Source organism: Mobula hypostoma, chromosome 9, assembly GCF_963921235.1.
Source record: "Mobula hypostoma chromosome 9, sMobHyp1.1, whole genome shotgun sequence".
NCBI classification, from domain to species: domain Eukaryota; kingdom Metazoa; phylum Chordata; class Chondrichthyes; order Myliobatiformes; family Myliobatidae; genus Mobula; species Mobula hypostoma.
Genome location: NC_086105.1, coordinates 114,959,825 through 114,984,300, shown reverse-complemented (window position 1 = coordinate 114,984,300; position 24,476 = coordinate 114,959,825). Strand labels below are relative to the sequence as shown.

At 38.9% G+C, this 24,476-nt stretch overlaps 1 protein-coding gene across 2 annotated transcripts in view; it reads left to right on the top strand.

Moving 5' to 3' along the window:
* The window catches only part of sdk1a (sidekick cell adhesion molecule 1a), a 779,580-nt gene that overhangs the window by 240,061 nt on the left and 515,043 nt on the right, over positions 1–24,476 (top strand). The window contains exon 2 of one of the 2 annotated variants that reach the window (XM_063058961.1): positions 22,321–22,477. In XM_063058961.1, the coding sequence (XP_062915031.1) occupies positions 22,321–22,477 (157 nt within the window). Of the gene's footprint in view, positions 1–22,317; positions 22,478–24,476 lie in introns of both variants that reach the window. The other variant, XM_063058960.1, reaches the window with a different exon arrangement.

Sequence of the window (24,476 nt, the reverse complement as noted above, 5' to 3'; positions counted from 1 at the left end):
GGGTATTTACAAATTATTATTGCTTTAAAAATGAAATAAAATATGTTTCACATTTCCTGTGTTTTGTGACCTTCTAATTGTATACTAAGCCCCAAATATCAATTGTGTCCTAAAATATTGTGTATCGTTATTGTCAGATAAATATTTCAAAGTTCAATGCATTTAAAGCAATTTTATTTGATATTTTAAAGAGATTACTGATATTTCACTTTCTTTTCTGATCTCATCTGTTCTCACCATTCCTTATTTTGTACTTGCTAAACTGTTCAGCAAGGTTTTGTAAAAAAAAAATTGCACCTTTCAGATGTTTGTCTCCCTTCTAAGAATTCTCAGTGGGTTTTGGGTGTTAACCAGCTTAATGAACATCTCTGTTGCTGGATGTCAAGGACAGTCAAACTAATAGCAAATAACAGTCAGTGTAAATAAAGTGAAGGTCAATCTCACTGGGAGTTCCAGTTTTTCTCTGTGAAACTTTCTTTGAGCTTATAGCACAGCACAGTTAGTTCTTTCCTAACGCTGAAATGCAGCTCAAATGCTGCTGCTGACAAGCAAATTATATACACAACTTGAAATATGTAATGCAAAATGCACACTCTGTATGTGTGCTATGTAATTGAATGTTATCAACAACTTGATTGATAAATCTGATTGGGGACTTAATGACAGGCATGTGTGAAGAGGTATCCTGGCATTTAAAGGTGTGCAATATGCATCATGAAGTCGCTTAAACAAAAATATTGTGTTCTTATGAAGCCCATGAGTTGCTTAGTCTACTGACACCAAAGCAAGCTTTAATTGGAGACCAGGTGTTACTTCCTCTAAAGGGCATATGAGCTTACAGCTGCAGAGTTTTCATATGTCTCATTTCTTCCAGATAGTTTTTTTTCGCTGTGCTTTCTCGCACTTTACAATTTATTTCAGACTGCAGGTTCCCTGATCGTTAGTGCAAACAGCAACTTCCTCCAGATTCAGACTCCCATTTTCCTTCCTTTTTACCTTCTAACCCACTGCCCTGATTTTCTATCTATCATCTCCAACTCTGCCTCTATCCATCTTATTTCTTTCTACTTGTCTCTCCCATTGATCTTATCTCTACTGCCCTACTGTTTCTACCCATCGTTGATTCTGTTAAAGCCCTGATCCTATCCTTTATATTGAGTTACAGTACATAGCCATGCAGCACAGCAACTAGTTCTTCAGTGTGCTGCGTTTTCACTATCCATCATCTACTCCTACACACTAATCCCATTTGTTCTCTCCAAATTTCTATCCACGTAACCCCCAGATTTTACCGTTCACCTACAAATTTGGGGCAATTTATAGTGAGTAATTGACCTACCAACCTGCACTTGAGTGAAACTGCACCATCCAGGGAGACTCACACCATCAATTCAATTCAAGTTAATTGTATATATGAATACTCATGAATACAGCCAAACGAGACAGTGTTACTACGAGGTCAAGGTGCAAGGACACATTACCAACAGACGCACACAGTAAGCACACACAAGATCACAGTCACGTAAAAAGAGGCACAATGCTCACCTCCCCCCTCCCCCCACGACACCACGGTTTGATTCATACAACTCAACAAACCCATATAGAATATCAGTAAAAATACGACGCAGAATGTGTGTGTGTATGTATATATAGTCCTCGCCCCGACGCTCGACTTCCTCTAAGTGAATCCATGGCTTTGAGGCCCAGTCATCGCATGTACAAGCACATATAGTTTAGATCACAGGGGGAATACTATCAAGATGCACTGCAACAACATACCAAAGTTCATAAGGCAACACATTTCAGACCCACAGCCACTACCACCTAGAAGGACGAGAACAGCAGAGACCTGGGAACACCACCACTTGGAAATTCCCCTCCAAGTCACTCACCTCCCTGACTTGGAAACATATCGCTGTTCCTTCATTGTCACTGGGTCAAAATCATGGAACAGCACTGTGGGTGTACCTACACCTCAGAGACTGCAGTGGTTCAAGAAGGCAGCTCGTTGCCACCTTCTCAAGGGCAACTAGGGATGGGAAATAAATGCTGGTTTAGCTGGCAACGCCCACATCCCATAAATGAATGAATAAAAACAATATGCAAACTCCATACAGGAAAAAATCATATGTTACTTTAAGCCTATAGTTTTTTTTGTGTAGAAAGTAGCAGATAAGGCAACTTATTTTATTTGGCCATTCAGTTGAAGGGATCTGAACTCAGGAAGTAAAATGCAGCTGAAGTCCATTTATCATGTCCTTTAATGAGTAAATTGAAATTGGCATCAGTATTTGTTTTACTGTCTGTTTTAGTCTCCAGATTAAAATAGTCCCAGTAATTGTGAAATGCCAGAAATAGAAGTGTCACAAATGCTAATATTTCCTCTCACATCTTCCTTATTTCAAATAGTACTCTCATAATGTATTTGTGGAAGTGTTACCATTTTCCAGTGACAATTTTCTCAAAGTTCATTTAGCAATTTTGGACTGAAGCATTGCATACTGCTTCACATCTGTGGTAGAATGAATTACTGAAAAAAAAACAGTATTCTAATTAAAAAAAATAATTAGGACAGTGAAATATAAGTTAAGCAGAAAAGGCAGCCAAGTAAACATGTGGAATTGTTAAAGATTAAACTAATGTCTGGGCTGGTGAGTAGGAATAAAGATGGGTTTCCACATTTATATAATCAGGTTGCAGTACTAATTTACTAAGTGTGGCCAATATTAGGAGTGCTGCAAAATTATTGAGAAGCTCTTTGTGTTCAAGGCTGCATTTCCTCAATGTAATTGCACTTTAATCTTTTGATTGTTTCTTTATATCACTGGCCAGTGTCTGGTTGCTTTAATATCAGTGCTTGATGTTTCAGTTCTTTAGTCCTGAGTTGAGTATGTACTGTGTATTGTTTATGGGACTAAAGTAATTAATTTTAAATTTAAGGATACCTTAACAGACTATTTAGCCCAATATGTCAGTACCAGCTGCTTGCCAGATTGATTTAAAACTAATCCTATTGTACCATATTTCCTTATACCCCTGTGCTTAAAATGTTATCCAACATTCCTTGAAAATACATAATTGTCCCTGCCTCAGGCAATCCAATGCCACATAAATCACAGCTTCAACAATAAATACTTTGTGCATAAGAAAAATTTCTTACCCATAGAGACAAATTTAAATTGATGACCTCTTCTTGGAAGCTCATCAAAGAAAGCAAAAGCTGCCCCATTAACTGTATGGAATTTATACATAATTTAAATTAATGAATGACTTCTATAGTATAAATACGGTTTCCTCTGCATACATACATGGCGGGAGTGGGTAGATCTCACTGAAACCTATTGAAAACTAAAAGGCTTAGATCAAGCGGACATGGCCTTATGATTGTCCACGTGCAAAGCCATGCTGGCTATTCCTAATTAGACTGTGTCTTTCCAAACACAAATTAACCCTGTGTTTCAGAATTCCTTTTAATAACTATCCACCACTGATGCAAAGCTCTAGTTCATTCTGTTCTCAGTCAGGGCCTCACCTTTGTCCATCTCGGTGATTTCCACGCTCACTGTGACACCAGACTCTTCTTCCATCGCCTCTGTCTCTGTGCCTGCTCCTTTGGCAAGGACTCTCCAGCCTGCACTGATGACCCCTTCTCCCGTCTTCAACCCTCCTTCTCTTCTTGGACACCCTGCTCTGGATTTTTTTAAATCTCTATCTGCCGATGAGTGATCAACCATATTGACTTTAACTCTCGTCTCTCCAATTCAAACCTCACTCCCCCTGAACACACTGTCCTCCAGGCTTCTCTCTGTGCTAATCCCAACTTTTTTTTATATAGCAAAAGCCAGTCCTGATGAAGGGCCTCAGCCCAAAATGTCGACTGTTCATTCCCATCCATGGGTGCTGCCTGACCTGCTGAGTTCCTGTGCTTGGGTCTATTTATAGCTAGTTTTTGTTTTTCTGTTATTGTATCTTGAATGGTTGTGGTTGGTTGCAATTAGAGTTATAGTTCCTATTTTTTTTCCTCATTAAAGCATGAACAAACTAATGCAAAGTGAATTTTGTTTCATTTCATAAGATAGCTATTGCAACATTATTTCATATTTTTGATCGAAAGTAATTACTTAAAGCTCACATGTTTGTGTAGGTAGTTGATTTCTGATTTCCCATTGGCAGTTCTTTTAAAAGTGGAAAATTTTACTTAATTAAACTTTAGATTTAAAGTTACTCCATATTACCAAAGAAATTTGAATAATTTTACATTAAGTTAATGATATCATTTTTTTTGTCCTGTTGAAAATGAATAGTTTGCACACTTTTTTCTCTTGCTGGCGGTTTGATGTTTATCTTTAGAAGCTTTTTGTATGACACACGGCTCCGGGGTTGAACACCTAATTGTTTTTTTTTCCCTCACTTTCCTTTGCTTTAGTAGCATTTTTTTTCTCACCAAAATTTTTTCAATCTTTAAAACAATGTTCTTTTTTCTTGAGACATTGTAAATGTTGCCTACTTCGATGTACTCTTGTTAATTTTGGATAATAATAATAAAAAGATTTGAAAAGAAAGTACTTGCAGAGAGGGCCAAGGGCCTACTATGAGTAAATGGGACCAGCACAGTCAGCTTTACAATTACATAACTCTGTATCAGGTATTTTTGCCTGATCTTGAAAGCAGCTGCTCACAGATTTCACATTTCACATTTCAAAATGTTGCAATCCAGTGTTATTTCAGATAAATTTCTGGTATCTATCACTAATTTTGTCACAATCAGATGTTTCAAATGTATTAATTTGCAGTTGTAGGCCAGTATTTATTCCCATTACTAATTGCTGTGAGACTGATTGGCTTGCAAGGCCATCTCAGAGTCAACCATATTGTGTTTCTGGAGTTGCGTACCTGTATGCTAAACCTGAGGAAAGACTGTAACTGGTAATTTCAAAATGACATTAATAAGGATTAGCTGAGTTAGCTGAATTTAAATTGCACTGCTGCCAAATGGGATTTCAGTGTAGGTTTGTTAGTCTAGACTTCTGAGTTCCTTGTTTGTGAATTTGACCATTCCGTTATTACTGTATCCTATTAAATAGATCTCATAGAAACAACAAAGCAGCAAGTAAAAAGCAGAAGCTGGATCATGTGGCCCTGTCCAGTGTGTGGCTGTGCTGAGCTATGCTTTCAGGCATGCTCCAACAGCTGAGGGCTCTCATAAAGCTCATTTTGCTCATTTCCGGGTGATGTACTTAATGTCACAGAAAGGGAGGATGAAGCACAATATTGAAATATTGCTGAATGCAGCACAATTACCCCTGTCTTGTTAACATGGGTGTGTTATAACACTACTGTAGCCACCACAAAGAAATCATCCAAGACTTGCATTTCTGTCATTTCCATACCATTCCTTTGCATGAAGTTCTCACAAGTTAATACAGGTAATGTTCCTTACAGGAAAGCAATTCTGCAATTGAAGCCGCTGAGCAAAAGCCTTCAGACGTTTGTCTAGCTTCTCGCATGGTTTCATATCTATCTACCAAAAGCATAGATCTTTCCATGACGGTATTGAGGATTGGCCTTGACTTTGTACTGAATTACGTGTGGCCCATCTTTGAACACTGGCAGACCAAAGCTATCATAAGCCTGATTTTTGCTGTATTCAAAGGTTTCACATTCCCCTTCTACCCTAACCTTAATCCTGTCATATTTTGACTGGTCAACTTTGTAAGTGACAAAGTAAGAACTGATTCATTTCTCACATGCCCCTGCAGGAATCCACTCCATTACATTAACCTCATTGTCAAAGACTGCAAGTAAACCTGCTCCACTCATCATTTCATTCAGAGACTGTGACTTCTTGTTGTAGATTACTCAACTCAAGGAAACATCCTTCCTCTTGAGCCCTGGGAGAATTATGTACTTTTCCTTTTCTGAGCCACAGGCTTGCTTTGCTCAATCTTGACTCAAGCAATTAACCTCCCACACTTGGAACCAGTTTAATGAATCTTCATTGCACTCTCTCCAATGTCAGTCAATTCATTTTTAGCGAAAGAAACTAAACTCATACTCCAGGTATGAGTTCTCCAAAGCCTTGTATAATTGTAGCAAGACATCTTCTTATAATAAAAGTCGGCATATCATTTGCTATCCTCATCACTTGATGTATCCGCACTTTGGTTTCTAATGACTTGCATACAAGGATATATAGATTATCAATTCAGAATCAGGTTTTTATCACTGGTGAACACGTCTTGAAATTTTTGTTTTGGAGTGCATTACAGTGTTAATACATTAAAAAAGTTATAAATTACTGAATGACTAGTGCAAGAGAAAGGAATAACAAAGTACTGTTCATGGATAATTCAGAAATTATTATAATATATAATGGTTTAATAATTGTAAGATCACCCATAAAATAAGCAAATTTATTTGGACTGAAATAGATTTATCCTGTATCATAAGCATTTGGCTTTGTTCCTGGGAATATTGCAAATACAGTTAGTTTGAAAGGATTCTTGAAAGAGATCCCCTATCTGTGATGCTTATTGTTTGCATATCAGTCTGACCGACAGCAGATGCTATTGCTGTTCCAGATCTGATGATCTGAGGAATGTAGCAGCAAAGATGCAAGTCTGGTTATACTGTGAATATTGCCAAGAGTAGTTAGGTAGTTAGGAAAATGACCCTGTTGGCTATATGTAAGAGTACAGTTCACCACAAGGAAATTAAATCTCTTTTACTTTGTGAATTAAATTGGACAGCACTTAGAGCATATTGCTTTTTAATAGAAAATATTCAGTTATGAAGAGATTTGTGCTGTGCCAGAAACCTAATCCTTCTTGCCCTTGAGTAATTGAAAGATCTTTCAATCCAGTATTTCCATTGACACTGGAGAATGTAATCCCATTCGAGACAGAGAAGTGTTTGTGGAGTTAGTTAATATTCTTTGGGCTTTATATGAATTTAAGCCTAGTTATTGCAGCCAAACACATTTAAGCTTTAGAGCCACAATCATTGGTTTGCCTTGAAAAGTAATTCAAAATCCACAGGAAATCATATCATTAGTAAAATTATTGGCATGAATAGCTTTAAAAGAGGGTGGGTGGGGATGGGGAGCTATCAGTTTAGTTGGTGTACATCAATTTCATGGTGGTAATTACCAAGATTCATTATTTCATGGACCAAAGGACTAGATGGGTGGAACTGTAATCATTTGATTTCATTCTTATCCATTCATAGCCAAAGATTTATAACCAATGCCTTTTTCTTTTACCTCATTACCTTGGATGTCTCCCAAGGAACTATTCTTGCTGACTTTTCTTTCTCATCAGCATACTGCTCCATGGCAGTATCATCCAAAAACACACCATCAGTTTCTATGTCCAAATCTATATCACCATCCATTCTCATCATTCCGGTGTTTTTTTTAAACTGTTGGATTGCTTATTGGCTTCCAGTACCAGTAAAGAAGTTGCATCTCCAAGTAAACCGTGGAAGAACAAACCATCGTTTTCTGCCATGCCACAATCCTTGTTACCTACCCAGTGCTTTAACAATTCTCTGTTTAGAATTATTGTTGAGTTAACAGTAATATTCGCTTGTCTTATTGCATTAGTTTTCACTGTGTAATGGTGCCCATGGTCATGCAGCTTCCTGCCAGTCATTGTTAGTGTTGAATGCATAGGTGTTTGATATTTACATAATTCACTCAAAGAAATTGCAATTTTGTAAGTGGGTTGTAAATTCTTATTGTTTATGATTCTTTGAAAGGCTACATTTGTGCTAAGTGAATAAGAGCAATTCAGATAATTCATAATCTCTTATTAAAATCATATTTTAAGTGCTTACATGAAGATTAATTGAGTAAAAACCTACCTACTGATGTGACTCAGGAAGATTTGAATTTGTAGCAGAATTTTGATGATGTTGGGTTACTCTGGTTTTGAACCTTGGGGGATTGATATTGGTCAGCAGTTGGATGAATTGGTCTCCCACTTCACAGCTTGCTCAAGTTTTGTTTATGTAAAACAGACTGGGTTGTATGAAACTAATGAAGGCTGATTCTTTTGTGGGAAAATAATTAAAATAATTGTTGAAAGTGTAAATGAAAATCAAAGAGAAGATTACAGATGAATTCTGAAACAAAAAAAATGCTGGCAAAGTCAGGAAGGGCCTCAGACTGAAAACATTGTTTCACTTCCTAAAGATGCTACCCGGCTTGCTGAAATTTTCCAGCATTTTCTATTTTGATTACTCCTCATCTTTTTTTCTCCAGTCCTGCTGAAGGGGTATTGGTCCGAAATGTCGACTGTACTTTTTTCCATGGATGCTGCCTGGCCTGCTGAGTTCCTCCAGCGTTGTGTGTGTGTGTGTGTGTGTGTGTGTGTGTGTGTGTGTGTTGCTTGAATTTCCAGCATCTGCAGATTTTCTGCTGTTTGTGAGTGGATGTGTATGCCCCGTACACAGAGTAGGATGCCACCTCACTCTCCTGCTGTTTCAGCTGACCACTTATCCTCCTCCCATACCCATAGCTTTTGTCATTGGATAACCTTTAGCAAGGTGTTGACGATTAACATTCCTTTCTAGTAAGTCACATGAGATGATATGCTACAGCATTAGGTTATAGTACTGTGCAAAAGTCTTGGGCACATAGATATAGCTACGATGCTGAAGCCTTTTGCACAGTACTGTACTGCATTTGTCAATGTGGAGCAGTTTGTAAATCTGGCTGGAGCAAAGATATTAGGAGTGGTGAGGATGGAGTGCTGTGGGAGGAATGTGGGACAGCAAGCTGAGAAGGAGTGCCAAGGGCAGGGGCAGTGCGGATGCAGATGCACCCAGCCCTGAGACACCAGGCAAGATCATTTGATTCCAGATAATTGGTTTATTGATCATTACAGAATATCTCTCTGGTGCTTCCCACTCCTTTCCCCCTTTCCAAACCATGATTCCCCTCTCCCTGTGCCCCTTCCCACTCTCAGTCCACAGTAGAGACCCATATCAGAATCAGGTTTATCCTCACTCACATATGTCAGGAAACTTTTTGTTTGGCAGCAGTACAGTGCAATACATAAAATTACTACAGTACTCTGCAAAGGTCTTGGGTGTACAGTATATAAATATATATATAGTGTGTGGAAGACTTCTGCATAGTACTCTAAGTCGTCTGAGCAGCTCCAGAGAAAAAAAAGTGTTGATGGCAAAGTATTCATAAACTGTCCCATATTCTGATATTAAAAACGCAAACAACAGGAATTCTGCAGATACATCAAAGTTGCTGGTGAACGCAGCAGGCCAAGCAGCATCTATAGGAAGAGGTGCAGTCGACGTTTCAGGCCGAGACCCTTCGTCAGGACTAACTGAAGGAAGAGTGAGTAAGGGATTTGAAAGTTGGAGGGGGAGGGGGAGATCCAAAATGATAGGAGAAGACAGGAGGGGGAGGGATAGAGCCAAGAGCTGGACAGGTGATAGGCAAAAGGCGATACGAGAGGATCATGGGACAGGAGGTCCGGGAAGAAAGACAAGGAGGGGGGGTGACCCAGAGGATGGGCAAGAGGTATATTCAGAGGGACAGAGGGAGAAAAAGGAGAGTGAGAGAAAGAATATGTGCATAAAAATGAGTAACAGATGGGGTACGAGGGGGAGGTGGGGCCTTAGCGGAAGTTAGAGAAGTCGATGTTCATGCCATCAGGTTGGAGGCTACCCAGACGGAATATAAGGTGTTGTTCCTCCAACCTGAGTGTGGCTTCATCTCCACAGTAGAGGAGGCCGTGGACAGACATGTCAGAATGGGAATGGGATGTGGAATTAAAATGTTTGGCCACTGGGAGATCCTGCTTTCTCTGGCGGACAGAGCGTAGATGTTCAGCAAAGCGGTCTCCCAGTCTGCGTCGGGTCTCACCAATATATAAAAGGCCACATCTCACTCTCCTTTTTCTCCCTCTGTCCCTCTGAATATACCTCTTGCCCATCCTCTGGGTCACCGCCCCCCCCCGTCTTTCTTCCCGGACCTCCTGTCCCATGATCCTCTCGTATCCCCTTTTGCCTATCACCTGTCCAGCTCTCGGCTCTATCCCTCCCCCTCCTGTCTTCTCCTATCATTTTGGATCTCCCCCTCCCCCTCCAACTTTCAAATCCCTTACTCACTCTTCCTTCAGTTAGTCCTGACGAAGGGTCTCGGCCTGAAACGTCGACTGCACCTCTTCCTATAGATGCTGCTTGGCCTGCTGCGTTCACCAGCAACTTTGATGTATGTTGCTTGAATTTCCAGCATCTGCAGAATTCCTGTTGTTTGCGTGGAATTCTGCAGATGCTGGAAATTCAAGCAACACACATAAAAGTTGCTGGTGAACGCAGCAGGCCAGGCAGCATCTATAGGAAGAGGTGCAGTCGACGTTTCAGGCCGAGACCCTTCGTCAGGAGATATGCTGATATATTTTGATACAGCTGATATATTTTGGTTCTATACACAACAACTGCAACAATGATCCTAAAGTATTGTATATTCCATTAATTGTCAACTTTCTCTTTGAAAGCTTAAAATTAAGTCGCTTTGTGTTTATTCTCAAGTTGCAAGTTGCTATTGGAACCGTCTGGTTGAAGCTCTGGCTACCAAGGTGCTCATCACTCCTAGTTTTGTTGAGTGCTGATGTAATTGAAATGGCAATCGACTTTTAAATTACCTGAAGATATACCTTGCATGTGTTTTGACTCCTTTGTTGAGATGCTTTCGCCAGAGTTGATCTTTGTCCAGTATTTGCTGGAATGTTGATAGAGTTTAAACCCTGTAAGCCTTCAGAATTTGCTTTAAAAACTCTTGTTTCTGCTTGCCGGTTTAGTGTCATCCTGACCATGGAAGTAGCTTTCAATGTTAATTAAAACTCAATGGGATCTATCCTGTCTTAGACACTGAGACATGTCTACCAGCCTGAGAACCATTAATGAACAAAGCTGTTATCAATCTACCTTGTTTATCAGATTACTGCTTTGCAGCTTGACTTGGTGACAATTTTTCATCATTTTCGGTGTCATCTTAGAACCGGCTGGACTCAAAGAATATTTTTTGCCCTCAGAAGGATAGTAACCAGCTCATCATTGAATACTCTTCAGCTCAATGTGTGGAGCTCTTGAAGGAATATTTAGCTAATCAAATAAAATACCATACCTATGTCCATATATTTATATAAGTATGGAGGTAATGCCTTTTAATTTCTGACGTTTTCAGGTTGAATATCCTTGTTACCTACAAAACTCACTTCTGCTTTAAAAATGATGGACAGGTATGCTCTACAGCAAGCAACCATCCTTCTGAATGCATTTTTTACTAATGTTTGTAATTGACATTGTTAAGGATGAAGTCATTTTGATGGTTAGTTGAGCAAAGCTTGTGGTCTCCATTTCTATCTGATTGCTGTTTCGACTGTATTTAATGTTATCTAAGTAAAATATAGTAGCTTCAAAATGAAATTGATGAAAATCCCTGAAAAAATTTACTATGATTTTGCAATGTAGTTCAAGTCGAGACATGGTTTGGAGTAAACATCAAGGTGAGAGTGTTTTTATGGTCCTCTCTCATCTTTGTCTTAATGGCCATTATTATAGTACTGCTGACAGACATAAGGTAACAATTTATTTTTGCTCATTTTATCATATCAGGTGGTGTATGGAATAGAGAGTGTGCAAAGTTGACAGAGAGGTTGTTGTACCTGCCAAAAACAAGTATAATTATTAAGTTTCCTCAGTTGAGTAGTTTGTTAGTTGGAATACAGTTTCCTCTTGTCTGCAAGTAATGTCTGCAATATCAAATTGCTGGTTCATCGCTCAACTCAACACGGATGGAAAGCATGCAAGGAACCAGCTGGATTTGAACCCAGGACCCCTCTCCTCGAAATCCGGTGCTGATGCCATTACAGCACTGGCTGGCTTCAGAGTGTTTACACTCAACAAATTAATTTGTTACAAAGTGAGCCATATTTACCACCCCAAACACGAGGAGATCTGCAGATGCTGGAATTTCAAGCAACACACATAAAAGTTGCTGGTGAACGCAGCAGGCCAGGCAGCATCTCTAGGAAGAGGTACAGTTGACGTTTTGGGCCGAGACCCTTCGCTACCACCCCAATGCATCTTTTGAGATTTCTACACCTGTAACTCAGGAAGTAGCATCATTTTGCATCCCTGCCACTCCTTATTAATTGAATTCAGGCCAATTGTCTCATATCTTGTTTTCTTGTTTTGTTCCTTGCAATCAAAGAGAAAGTCTGGATCTGATCACAAGTGTTGATATTCATGGTCTCAAAGGCAATATTGATGATGGAATCTATTGCATGAATTATAAGCATAATCTCTGGCACATAACGAGGTGTTTCAGACATGGGGATCTACTTTCATAGTAGGCACATTGAAATGAGGTTAGTGTAAGGTATTGCATCTCACAATAAATAAACCAGGTAAATAGAGCAGGCTGAATAAGAGTGTTGTGTGGAACATGGTGAATCACCAGCTGGTTTCACAATACACTTTTCCAGCAGTATGTCAGGTGGCTGATAACCTGAACAAATTAAATTCTACAAATGAGCCTTTGGATCTTCAGCAGACATAATTCTTATTTTCATCTTGTGTAAACTGCATGTCAGTGCCCCTAAACGTTATCTATATTACACAGCTCCTTGTTACTTTACAAGACTGAAACATTGACATAGTATCTCCTCTCCTCTGCAAGCGATTTCGCATTTTCACTGATTTTAAAATTCTGCCAAGTACTTTCCTGTGAGTCTGTGAGATAGTTACAGCTGCTATAGCCACACGTGCAGTAGTGTTCTCATTTGTATTTCATAATGAAACTGTTAGCCATCCAGAGCTTTATATTAGTGTGCAGCATGATGGCAGGCTTCTTTGTTTCAGCTGCATCAATACCACTGAAAGGCTGTGAACCAATATGATGGTTCAAATTCTAAAGTATCTTTGCAAGCTGCTGACAATCATTTGTGTATACTTCACAATGGGGCACCCTTAGTTACTGTATGTCTGTTGTTGCAGATAAAGTGTTTGATTACTGCAAACTAGCTGAATAGATCCTTTAGTCAAAGCAAGCAGAGATGCCCTGTGGTTACCACGCTATGCTCGTTAACCCTGTTCAATTTATGTGATTTATTCAGTGTGAGATGCGATATCCTACGCCAGGGGTTCATAACCTTTTTCATCCCATGGACCCCTTTGGCATTCTGGTGAAGCCCATGGTCCCCTTCTCAAAATAATATCTTCAGATCAATAAAATAAAATAGGATTACAAAAGAAGCCAGTTATACTGAAGTACAGTTATCAGTATATTTAATAAAACTAATTTGTGATGTAATAATATATTTTAATGCATTAAATAACAAGACTATACATTTAAGGTATAGGCAAGTTAAAATTAAATTTTATTTTTAAAGACATAGTGTGAAACCTGTTGCTTAGCTTGAATAAGGACATTGAACTGTGGGGTGATCTTTGATAAAGCAACATGCATGTCATGGTGGACATTCAGTCGATTTTGATTTTTTTCTTTTAATGGTTACAAGTATTAAAAATTCTCATTCACAATCCTTTTGTTTGTCAGTCCAGTGAGCAACTTTATAGGATGCTTCAAGAAAAGGTTTTTGGAAGTGTCCCAACTTTTTCATCATACTTCATATCCTTCGACATTTCAACTTAAATTGGTTCTGCAAAAAATATAAAATAAATAGTTAAAATAAAATGTATGATTTTCAATTATTCAATTAAAATATTTGATTCAATTGACATTTTTGAAACTCATTATTTTTGTATTGAGTTTAATTTGTTTGATAAATCTGCAAAGAAATAAATAATCTGTATGTTAATACGGTGAAGTGTAAGATATTTAAGAAATTTGTATGTCAATGAGTAAAATAAGGCAGGTTTTATAATTTACCCAAAATTTTAACAGTTTTGATGGATTTTAGATACTAGGATAGACACAAGGATTACAACATCCTGGAATTTGGCTATTGTTGCTCATAGAATCACATGGCTTTCCGTGCCTTCCTAGAAATAATTGTTCTCATTTCCGATATCGTTCGCAGTATTCTTGCAAAATAATAATACATGAACACACTTCAACGGTTACCCAAACCAGCAGGCATGTTTGAACTTGTTTGGCCTACACTCTTAGTCCACACACGTGACCTTGTGGAGGGTTAAGAGTTCTCATTTGAACTGTCCAGTTTTGCAAAGCTTTAGCAAACAATAAAAACAACTTACCTCCTTTACATAGATAGATAGATATTTTATTGGTCCCAAAGGAAATTACAGTGTCACAGTAGCATTATAAATGCACAGATATAAATATTAGAAGAAGAGAAGTTGAAAGAATAAAAATATATGTTACCACAAACACTAACAGGAGAGTGTCATTATTTCCCTGGCTATAGGTTGACTCATTATAGAGCCTAATGGCCGAGGGTAAGAATTATCTCATAGCGCTCTTTGGAGCAGCACAGTTGTCTTAGTATGTTACTAAAAGTGCTCCTCTGTTGAGCCAAGGTGGCCTGCAGAGGGTGAGAAACATTGTTGAGAATTGCCAGGATTTTCCACAGGGTCCTTTGTTTTATCACAGCCTCCGGTATGTTCAGTTTGACTCCAATAACAGAGCCTGCCTTTCTAATCAGTTTATTGAGCTTGTTGGCATCACCCATGTTGATGTCATTGCTCCAGCACACTATAGCATAGAAGATTGTACTGGTGACAACAGACTTGTAGAACATGTGAAGGAGAGGCCTGCCTATTCTGAAGGATCTCAATCTTCTCAGCAAGTAGAGGCATCTCTGGCCCTTCTTGTACACAGCCTCTGTGTTGGTGTTCCACTCAGGTCTGTCTCCAGATGCACTCCCAGGTATGCATTGATCAACAAGCAATTACAGGGAATGATGGAGAGCAACGTGGATGTCTGGGTCACAAATGTGAGAAAACGCAACTTCACTGTTTGGTGGCTAAACAACTACTAGGCACAGGGCTGCCCAATAGTTGGCCAGCTACATAGCATGAGTGTCTGTAGAAGGAAGTCCGTGATCGCGTTCGATCTAGCAGCGGGTCAGATAACTACCATAATTTGGAAGAAGTGCTGAGTGTGCTGTAAATTATATTTTGAGATATTTGTAACACCTGTAATGTGATATGAAAATAACTGTGATTTCTACTGGTGACAAAATCACAGGTACTACTAATACTACTGTGGTTTGTTGCCAACATTTAAAATTGAAGAAGCAGCTACATTTCAGTTACAGGTTAGTGAATATAACGATGTAAACTTTTTCCCGTCAAAGTTCACAGACTGTCTGGAATCTATCCATGGACCCCAGGTTAAGAACCTCTGCCCATACTGACTTGATTTTTTTAGTCTAAGAAACTATATTCTAATAATAAAATGTCAGTCTGCTGCTTTGGAAGTGACTGTTCATGATCATTTACTGCGCTTGCCCATCCCCAACAAGGTTTGATGTGTTGTGCATTCAGAGATGCTCTTCTGCACGCCACTGTTGAAACACATAGTTATTTGAGTTACTGTTGCCTTCCTGTCAGCTTGAAGCAGTCTGGCCATTCTCTTCCGATCTCTCTCTCATTTTCACCCACAGAACTGTCACTCACTGGATGTTTTTCATTTTTTTGCACCAGTCTCTGTAAACTGTAAAGACTGTTGTGTGTGAAAATCCCAAAAAAGCACAAGTTTCTGAGATGTGAAATCACCCTGTCTGGCACCAGTTATCATTCCACATTCAAAGCCACTTAGACCAAATTCTTCCCAATTCTGATACAACAATTGAACTTCAACCATGTCTGCATGTTTTTATGCATCAGTATCTGTCACATAATTGGCCTGATTAGATATTTGAATTATTGAGCAGATTTACCTAATTAAGTGGCCAACGAGTAAGATTTCCATGTCTGAAGACCTCATTATGTGCCAGCAATGATACCTATAATTCATTCAATAGATCACATCATCTAAACTATCTTAGAAGCAATGGAATCCAAACACTTGGGATCAGATTGATTGGAAGGACCGAAACAAGAAGTAAGATGTGAGGTGATTAGAATCAGTTTAATTCATAAGTCAGTGATGCTAAAAAGGTACCAATTCTTGAATTACAGGTTCAGAAATTTGTGAAGTACTTTGAATGTTCTGGCCACACAGCTTCATTCTGGGTATAACTGTTTATAAACTTGTTGATGACAGTACTGTTGTTGGTAAAATGTCAGATGGCAATACAGGAGTGAGATAGATCAGCTGGTTGAGTGGTATTGCAACAATAACCTCTCATGCATCCTCAGCAAGACCAAGGAATTGATTGTGGGCTTGAGGAAGGGGAAGTTGGCAGAACAGCCACCAGTGCTCATTGAGGGGTCAGCAGGTGGAAAGGGTGAGCAGGTTTCAGTTCCTGGCTGACAACATCTTGGAAGACCTATCCTGGGTCCAGCACATTGATGCAATCATGAAGAAGGCCTACCAGTGGCTTTACTTCATTATGTGTTTGAGAAGGTTTGGTATGTCACCAAAGACTCTTGTAAATCTCCGTAGATGTATGGTGGAATCACTGTCATTGCATCACAGCCTGGTCTGGAGGCTCCAATGCCAAGGATCTAATTTCCTCAGTTGGCTCCATTACAGGCACAAACCTTCCCACAATCTAGAACTTCTTCAAGAAGCGGTACATCAGGAAGGTGGCGCCCACTACAAAGGGCTTTCACCATCGTGAGAGATCTGCTCTTTTCGTTACTGTCATGGGGGAGGGGGGCGGAGAGTACAAGAACCTGAAGATCCGCTCTCAGCGATTCAGAAACACTTTGTTCCCCTCTACCATCAAAGTTCTGAACAGTCCGTGAATCCATGAATACTACCTGGTTATTCCTCCTTCTGTAGCACTATTTATTTATTTTGTAACATATTAATTTTATATCTTTGCACTGTACCTTTGTCACAAAACAACAAATCTGATGACAGACGAGTGACAATATGCCTGAATCTGTTTCTGAGAATCCCAGCAGGTTTTACTTCTTAAAATGACCTGTCTCTTCCTACTCTAGTGTTCTCATTCTTCACCAGTTTTCAACCTATGGTAATATATTGTCCGAATCACATGGGCTTTAATTTTATTAAATAATCTCTGGTATGGCATTATGTTGAAGTCCTCATCGAAGTTCAAATGCATGACACTCTCTGTTTTGCCATTTTCTGTTCTATTTGTTACAAACACAAGAAACTCTAAACACACTTGACAAATGTGATTTCCTTTTCATAAATTCATATGCCCTCTGAGGAATTCTAATATTATTCTCTAAAAGATTTGCCTGTATCTTTTAGTTTTTTTTTTGTTTTGGTAATTGTTGATGTTATCGGTAATTCTTTCATAGAGTAGATCAAGTAAGTCCTCTGTGGTTTATCATTCTGTGTGTTTATGTAATTTTAATGTATGATAGAAGCTGAGTTTTATAATTGCATTTAAGATAAAGGTCAGCAACTAAAGCAATGCTACTGTCTGTTGAACTTTTAAGAAGGGCCTGCTCTAGCTGATTGCACCACCTACTTTGATGTTTCTAATCCATCTGTTCCTGAGCTGTAATCTGATTGATGCTGTAATTATGATAGCTTAATAAATTTCAGTGTCAGTTTACTTTAACATTTGGTTTAATTTGTACGCTGCTCCTGACACTTTTTATATCAAAATTGATTTGCCTGTAACTGTGGACTGATTATTATTAATCTGAAGGAGCAAGTTATGAAATCAGGTCATAAATTAACTTTAACCCTTCTGACTGGCTAATGTTGCACTTAGCTATTCCAGCAATATGTCTTCATCAATTGAAGAGCACTCACTTCTAGATTTGAAACTTAGGAAAACTGCCATGCTGGTTCTGACCTTGTCCTCGAGTTCAGATCTTACACAGTAATAATAATGTACATGTTAAAACTACTCTTCGAAAATGTTCTCTGTAATCATAGTTCTAAAAAGAATAGAATGATTGCCAAAGATTTAATTGTTCTGATTTAAGTGCCAGGACCTGAAGTATGGAATTAAATTTAGGCCGTATTTTTCTCATTGTGGGAATTATGATTGACTCTGAGTTGCAGATCTCTGTACTAATGAATGTGCTAACATTTGCGATAACAGTTGCGTTCAGCACAATTATTTTTAATTCAACAAGCCGATGTGAAGTTTAGTAATATCACTTTAATCGTTGCAATGTTTATACTCTGAAAGATCTAACCCTGTGAAAATAGTGTGCAAGATAATTTCTCTAGAAACTGGAATCACTGAAGGATGCTCAACAGCTGTGGCAGGGTTTGAATACTATCACCTCCTACAAAATAAAACCAGGTGACATGGGTAACAACAAGGTTTTGCTCCCAGCTGAGCTCGATGCCTTCTATGCTCGTTTTCACTGGCAAAACATGGAGGTGCCTTCATGAACTCCCACAGCCCCTGATGGTCCTGTGATTTCAGTCTCTGACAATGATGTGAGGGCATCCTTCAGGAGGGTGAACCCATGAAAAGCATCTGGCCCAGATGGGTATCCGTCTGAATACTAAAGACATAAGGTGATCAACTGGTTGAACCATTCACCGATGTCTTTAACCTCTTGCTTTGGCCGTCTGAGGGACCCACCTGCTTCAAACAGGCTTCATTGATACAGGTGAATCTTGAACATTGTGCCTCAATTAAAAAAAAGCAGTAATCTACACCAATAATGTCTAAAAAGGGATTTGTAATCCTCGGTGGATCTTAAGACCTATTTGAAAACCCCCATTGATTAAATTTGATACTTCAACACTATGTGATTCTGAAGATGGCTGTTCTTGAAGGAACCACGTACTGAAGAGTCAAAGTGATCTTTCTCTGACCCATCGTTATCTAAATGAAGTTTTCTTGTCACATGTCAGCAAGATAAACGCTGTGTTTTTTTTTAAATGGTCCTGAAAGATTTCTTGTGAACAGCACAATGATGATTAGAAATTTAAGGATTCTGTAGAAAGTACTGTTGAACACAGGCTCGTATGGCAATTTATCTTTAAGGATCTCCACCATACTCTCATCTTGCTGCTCCATCAGGCAGAGGGTACAGAAGCCTGAAGTTCCAACCCATCAGTTTTAGAAAACATTTAGTCTCCTACATCTACCAAGTTTTTAAACTGAGTTGCACAACCTTATTCCTACCTCAGCAACAGAACGCGATGGAACACCTCACTGTACCATCAACTTCGTTTTTTTTTGCACTAATGTCTTGTCTTACACAATCTGTTTCTTCACTGCATTGTATAATTTATGTTGCATGTTTTGTCTGTATCAATATGCCTGTGATGCTGTTGCAAGCAAGCTTTTAATTGTATCTGTACCTCATCAGACATGTGGCAATAAACTCCATTTGATTCAGTGTAGAAGTGGGGATTAGAGTGGTTATGATATTTCTCGAGAAGTATCAGAGAAAATTTAGAAGAGATTTTTGTCCTATTAAAGGCATAGATAGTTGAAGGTGAATGAAGTGCAACAATTTGGTATGTTGGTTTATTATTGTCTTATGTACTAAGGTTCAGTGGAAGAACATCTCTTGCACACCCTTCATATCGATCAATTCGTTACAAAAGTACATTAAGGTAGTACAAAATAAAACAATAATAGAGCACAGAATGAAATGTTAGAGTGACAGAGAAAGTGCAGTGCAGGTAGACAGTAAGGTGCAAGAGGTCAAGAGTCCACCTTATTCTAAATGAGGAACTTCCAGTAGTCTTGTAACAGCCTCCTGGTCTCAGTAACACCCTCTTAACCTGGATAAAATGATGCACATAGTGGTCGGCAGACAGATCCTTTGAGTGCTTTCTTCCTTTCCATTGTATTCTGATGCTCTTCAGTAGATTTGTGTGGAAAGGTACTTTGCTGGATTTTATAGTTCCTTGCGAATGAGATTGGAGATTCTGCCAGATGTGAACTTTGAACTTTGCTGAATCGACTTGTAAAGTAGGCATGTGGAAAAACATCTATGTTGCCACAGCCTGCATCTGTATACTGTAGTCTGTTGCCAGAATTTGAAAAGTAGATTTTCAATGAACACGATTAATTACTTCCTTTCATACAGTAGCCCCTGGGATCCTGTCAGAAACAATTAGTGGATGTCATGGCAGATTTGCGAATATAGCTTTGTCATCTAGTAATTAAAAAATAATTCATTACATGTGTACCAAATTTGATACATGATTCATTTTCTTTAAGCCAACGTTTAATTGCAAGAAACCATCCTTTATATTTAAATGGTGAAGCATAAACTGATAACCAAGCTGCTTTTACATAATTCACAGATGTGCACCATTAGGACAAATTTTAAAGCTGAAGCACAATTTCTGGTTTACTAGAACATAAAAGTTGTTCATTTACTACTTTTTCCAATTTGTGGATGTTTGCTGAGAACAGATTTGTGTTGCATTCCTTTGTAAGACAGCTTTGTATTGTGCCTTGAAATAGAAACATGCAGGAGTAGCTTCATAGATATGCAAAAAAATGTAGATAAATTGTGATGAATGAGGTCAAAGAAGCAACTTTTGAGGTTGTTTTCTGAAAAGAGAAGGGCAATGGAGATGCAGCAAGATTCAAGTACCTCTGCCTAAGTTTGTGTAAGGCCATTGCACTTAGCTTCAGAAATTCAGGTCATGGCTGGAATTTTGAAGGCAGTTTGATGCCCTGACATAATTATACAAGACACACAACTTTCTTGATTAGAGTTGATGGACTAGTCATGCTGATAGCAGATTGTACAACGTACCACCCATGGCTTGCTGCAGAATGCAGGTCCGTACATTTTTGACTAATGTACTTACTTTACGCATCCTAATGTGACCTGACCCTCCCTGGTTCACATCAGCACTGTTTCAAGGACAGAACTCGGGCATGCTGAGTTCAAGAGCCCAATACATTTCACATCTGGCTCCTGGACTTAATGCAGGCATCTGTTCATTTGAATGGGGTCATGTGGATTGAAAGGTAACTGCAGAAATATTACGTTTTATTTTAATTACCTCCTAATGCTTCTGATTAATTAAATATTTTGAGTAACTTCTTAAATATCAATGTTCTTTAAATATATTAAAGTTGATTTCAAATATCTCTTGTCAATTTGAAGCATTTATAAATAAGATTAAACAACACAGGCTGTTAAAAGTTTGACCCAGGGTTTGCTTGGGAGCTCAGCCTCAAGTGCCACTATCAGAGGGTAAGTGCCCATCGTGGGGTAGCCATCAGAGCAAGGCATAAAGCTTAATTTCATCAGATTGGCCACAAAAATGTTAGTATGGCTGCAGTCAGTGCAGGGGTTGGGGTGTGGAGTGAGGCCAAAGAACATATTGCACCTAGCATGATCTGGCCCAATTTCCAAGCATTTTAATGCTGATTTTCATGTCTTACCCTGTCAGTGTACTTTACATCATGCTTTTGTGTTTACTTTCTCTCATAGGAAAATTCAAAGTTTAAAGTAATTTTTTTTATCAAAGTATGTAAAAGTCACCATATCCTATCCAGGGATTCATTTTCTTGCAACTGTTCTCAGTACATCAAAGAAGTACAATAGAATCAGTGAAAAGCTCCACACAAAGACTGACAAATAACCAATGTGCAAATACAAAAAAAATCAAATAATAATAATAAATAGTACTGAGACCATGAGTTGTAGAGCTCTTGAAAGTAAAAGTGGTTGTGTTCAGTGATCACTTCAGTATTGTGGTGAGTGAAATTGTCCATGCTGGTTTAGGAGCCTGATTGTTGAAGGATAATTGTTCCTGAACTTGGTGCCGTGGGATGTAAGGCTGTGAAGGTGTCCAAGGGACCATTGCAATTTTCTTGTTAAGGTTGTGAAGGCGGAAGCTAGGACATGAATGTTTTTGAGTGGGGTCTGCAGAGAGAATGGTAAGAATAGAATAGATCTATCAAAATAATTTACACAACCCGGGAATAAAATGACTAAGGTTACGAGATTATGGGAGCAAATGTGTGTGCAGTAGCATTGCTGCTCATATTTTTGAGAAACTGGTGCAAAAAGAAAACAAAGCATGCATCATTCTTTATAACCACAAGGTGTATAACACATTAATAGTCATGTGAGATAATATTGGTTTTGGAAACTTCAAACCTGGCTGAAGCTTTTATTATGTTATTAAGAATGTTATTAAATCTGTTGGTGAGTCCTTCTGGAGCTGTTAAACTTTACTGGCTGTAACGTATTTGTATTTTTTTTGATTGCCTTGTTTTCTGTCATAGCACAGCTTTATAATATGTCCATTTTCACTTTCAGAAGATGTTTCGCCTTATTTTAAAACGGAACCAGGGCCGCCACAAGTTCATCTTGAGGGAAATCGTCTGGTCTTAACTTGCCTAGCTGAAGGAAGTTGGCCACTTGAGTTTAAGTGGTTCCGAAATGGTACAGCGATCACTGCGTTTTCAAGGGAATACAGGTAATAGAAGGCCCAAAACTGTGCCATAGCTAACAAAAATACATTGATTATGTGAATATTTAAATGATATCACATAATTTTATTTAGAGTTGTTTGTAAGCTAGCTTTATTATTGGTTGGGCATTGATTACAAACAATTTTGAAGATGTGCCTTAGCACAAGAAGGTTATTTCAGCTTGGGAATCTGCATGATCATCTTCACTCCTTTTGTTTGCCCATCTAGAAACACCCTATCTGTTACAGCTTTGTCTTGTAGTTACTTGTTGCAAACAAAACTGAAAGAACCCGAGCCTCCTTCTCAAACCAGGCTGATCAATCACTCGCAGCATTCGGGAGTATTTTTCCTGCTTCAGGTGTAATGTGTTGGTGACAGCCTGAAAAGGTTGCCTTCAAAGTTGAAAGTAAATTTATCGTCAAAGTACATACATGTCACAACATACAACCCTGAGATCAGTTTCTTGTGGGCATACTCAATAAATCTATAGAATAATAACCATAACAAAATTAGTGAAAGACCGCCCAACTAGGACATTCAGTCAGAGTGCAGAAGACAAGCTGTGCAAAGACAAAAGAAGAAATAAATAAATAAACAAACAAACAAACTATAAATGCAGAAAACATGAGACGAAGAGTTCTTTAAAATGAGTCCATAGGTTGCAGGAACATTTGAATGATAGGGCAGGTGAAGCTGAGTCATGTTATCCCCTTTGGTGCAAGAGCCTGATTGTTGAGGGGTAATAACTGTTTTGAACCTGCTAGTGTGAGTCCTGAGGCTCAGTTGTGGGGTGGGCTTTTACCCGTGATGGACTGGACCTTATCCACGACTTTTTGTAGAATTTTCCATTCAAGGGCATTGGCATTACCGTACCTGGCTGTGGTGCAGTCAGTATTCTTTCCATTACACATTATAGAAGTTTGTCAAGGTTTTAGATGTCATGCTGAATCTCAGCAAACTCTTAAGGAAGTAGAGGCACTGTTGTACTGTTTACGTAATTGCATTTATGTGCTGGGCGAAATAATAACACCCAAGAATTTAAAGTTGCTAACCCTCTCCATCTCTGATCCTCTGATAATCATGGACGTTTGGTTTCCTTCTCTTGAAGCTGATAATCAGCTCCTTTGTCTTGTTGACACCAAGTAAGAGGCTGATGTTATGACACTGCTCAGTCAGATTTTCAATCTACTTCCTATATGCTGATTCATCACCACCTTTAATTCGGCCTCCAATAGTGGTGTCATCAGCAGTCTTGAAAACGGCACTGGAGTTGTGCTTAGCCACACAGTCAAAAGTGTAAACTGAGTCGAGCAGGGGGCTAAGCACATTTCGCTGTGGTGCACCTGTGCTGATGGAGATTGTGGAGGAGATGTTGTTGCCAGTCTGAACTGACTGGGGTCTGCAAGTGAGGAAATGGAGGATCCAGTTGCACAAGGAGGTATTGAGACCAAGGTCTTGGAGCTTGTTGGTAAGGTTTGAGGGGATGATGGCATTGAATGCTGAGCTGCAGTCGATACAGAGCATCCTGATGCATGCACCTTTGCCGTCCAGGTGTTCCAGAGTTAGGTCTTGAGCCAATGAAATGGCATTTGCTATGGACCTGTTGCTCCTGTAGGCAAATTGAAGTGGATCTAAGTAGCTTCTCAGGCTGGAGTTGATAGGTTTCATCACTGTGGTTGTAAGTGCTACTGGGCGATAGTTACTGAGGCAAGTCACTACGCTCTTCTCGGGCACTAGCATGATTGAAACCTGCTTGAAGCAGGTGGGTCAAACACACTGCCAAAGCAAATTTTTAAAGATTTCAATGTACGCTCCAGCTAGTTGATCAGCACTGGCCTTCTATACTTGGCCATGTACTCTGTCACATGTTCGGCAACAATGGATATTAATCGAGTCAGGTTTTATAAAAACAATCAAACATTTACTCAACTCTGCTCAATATAAAAAAAGTAAACAAATGAAAATCTTAACCGGAGGTGAACTGCTATGCTGCCATTTAACAAA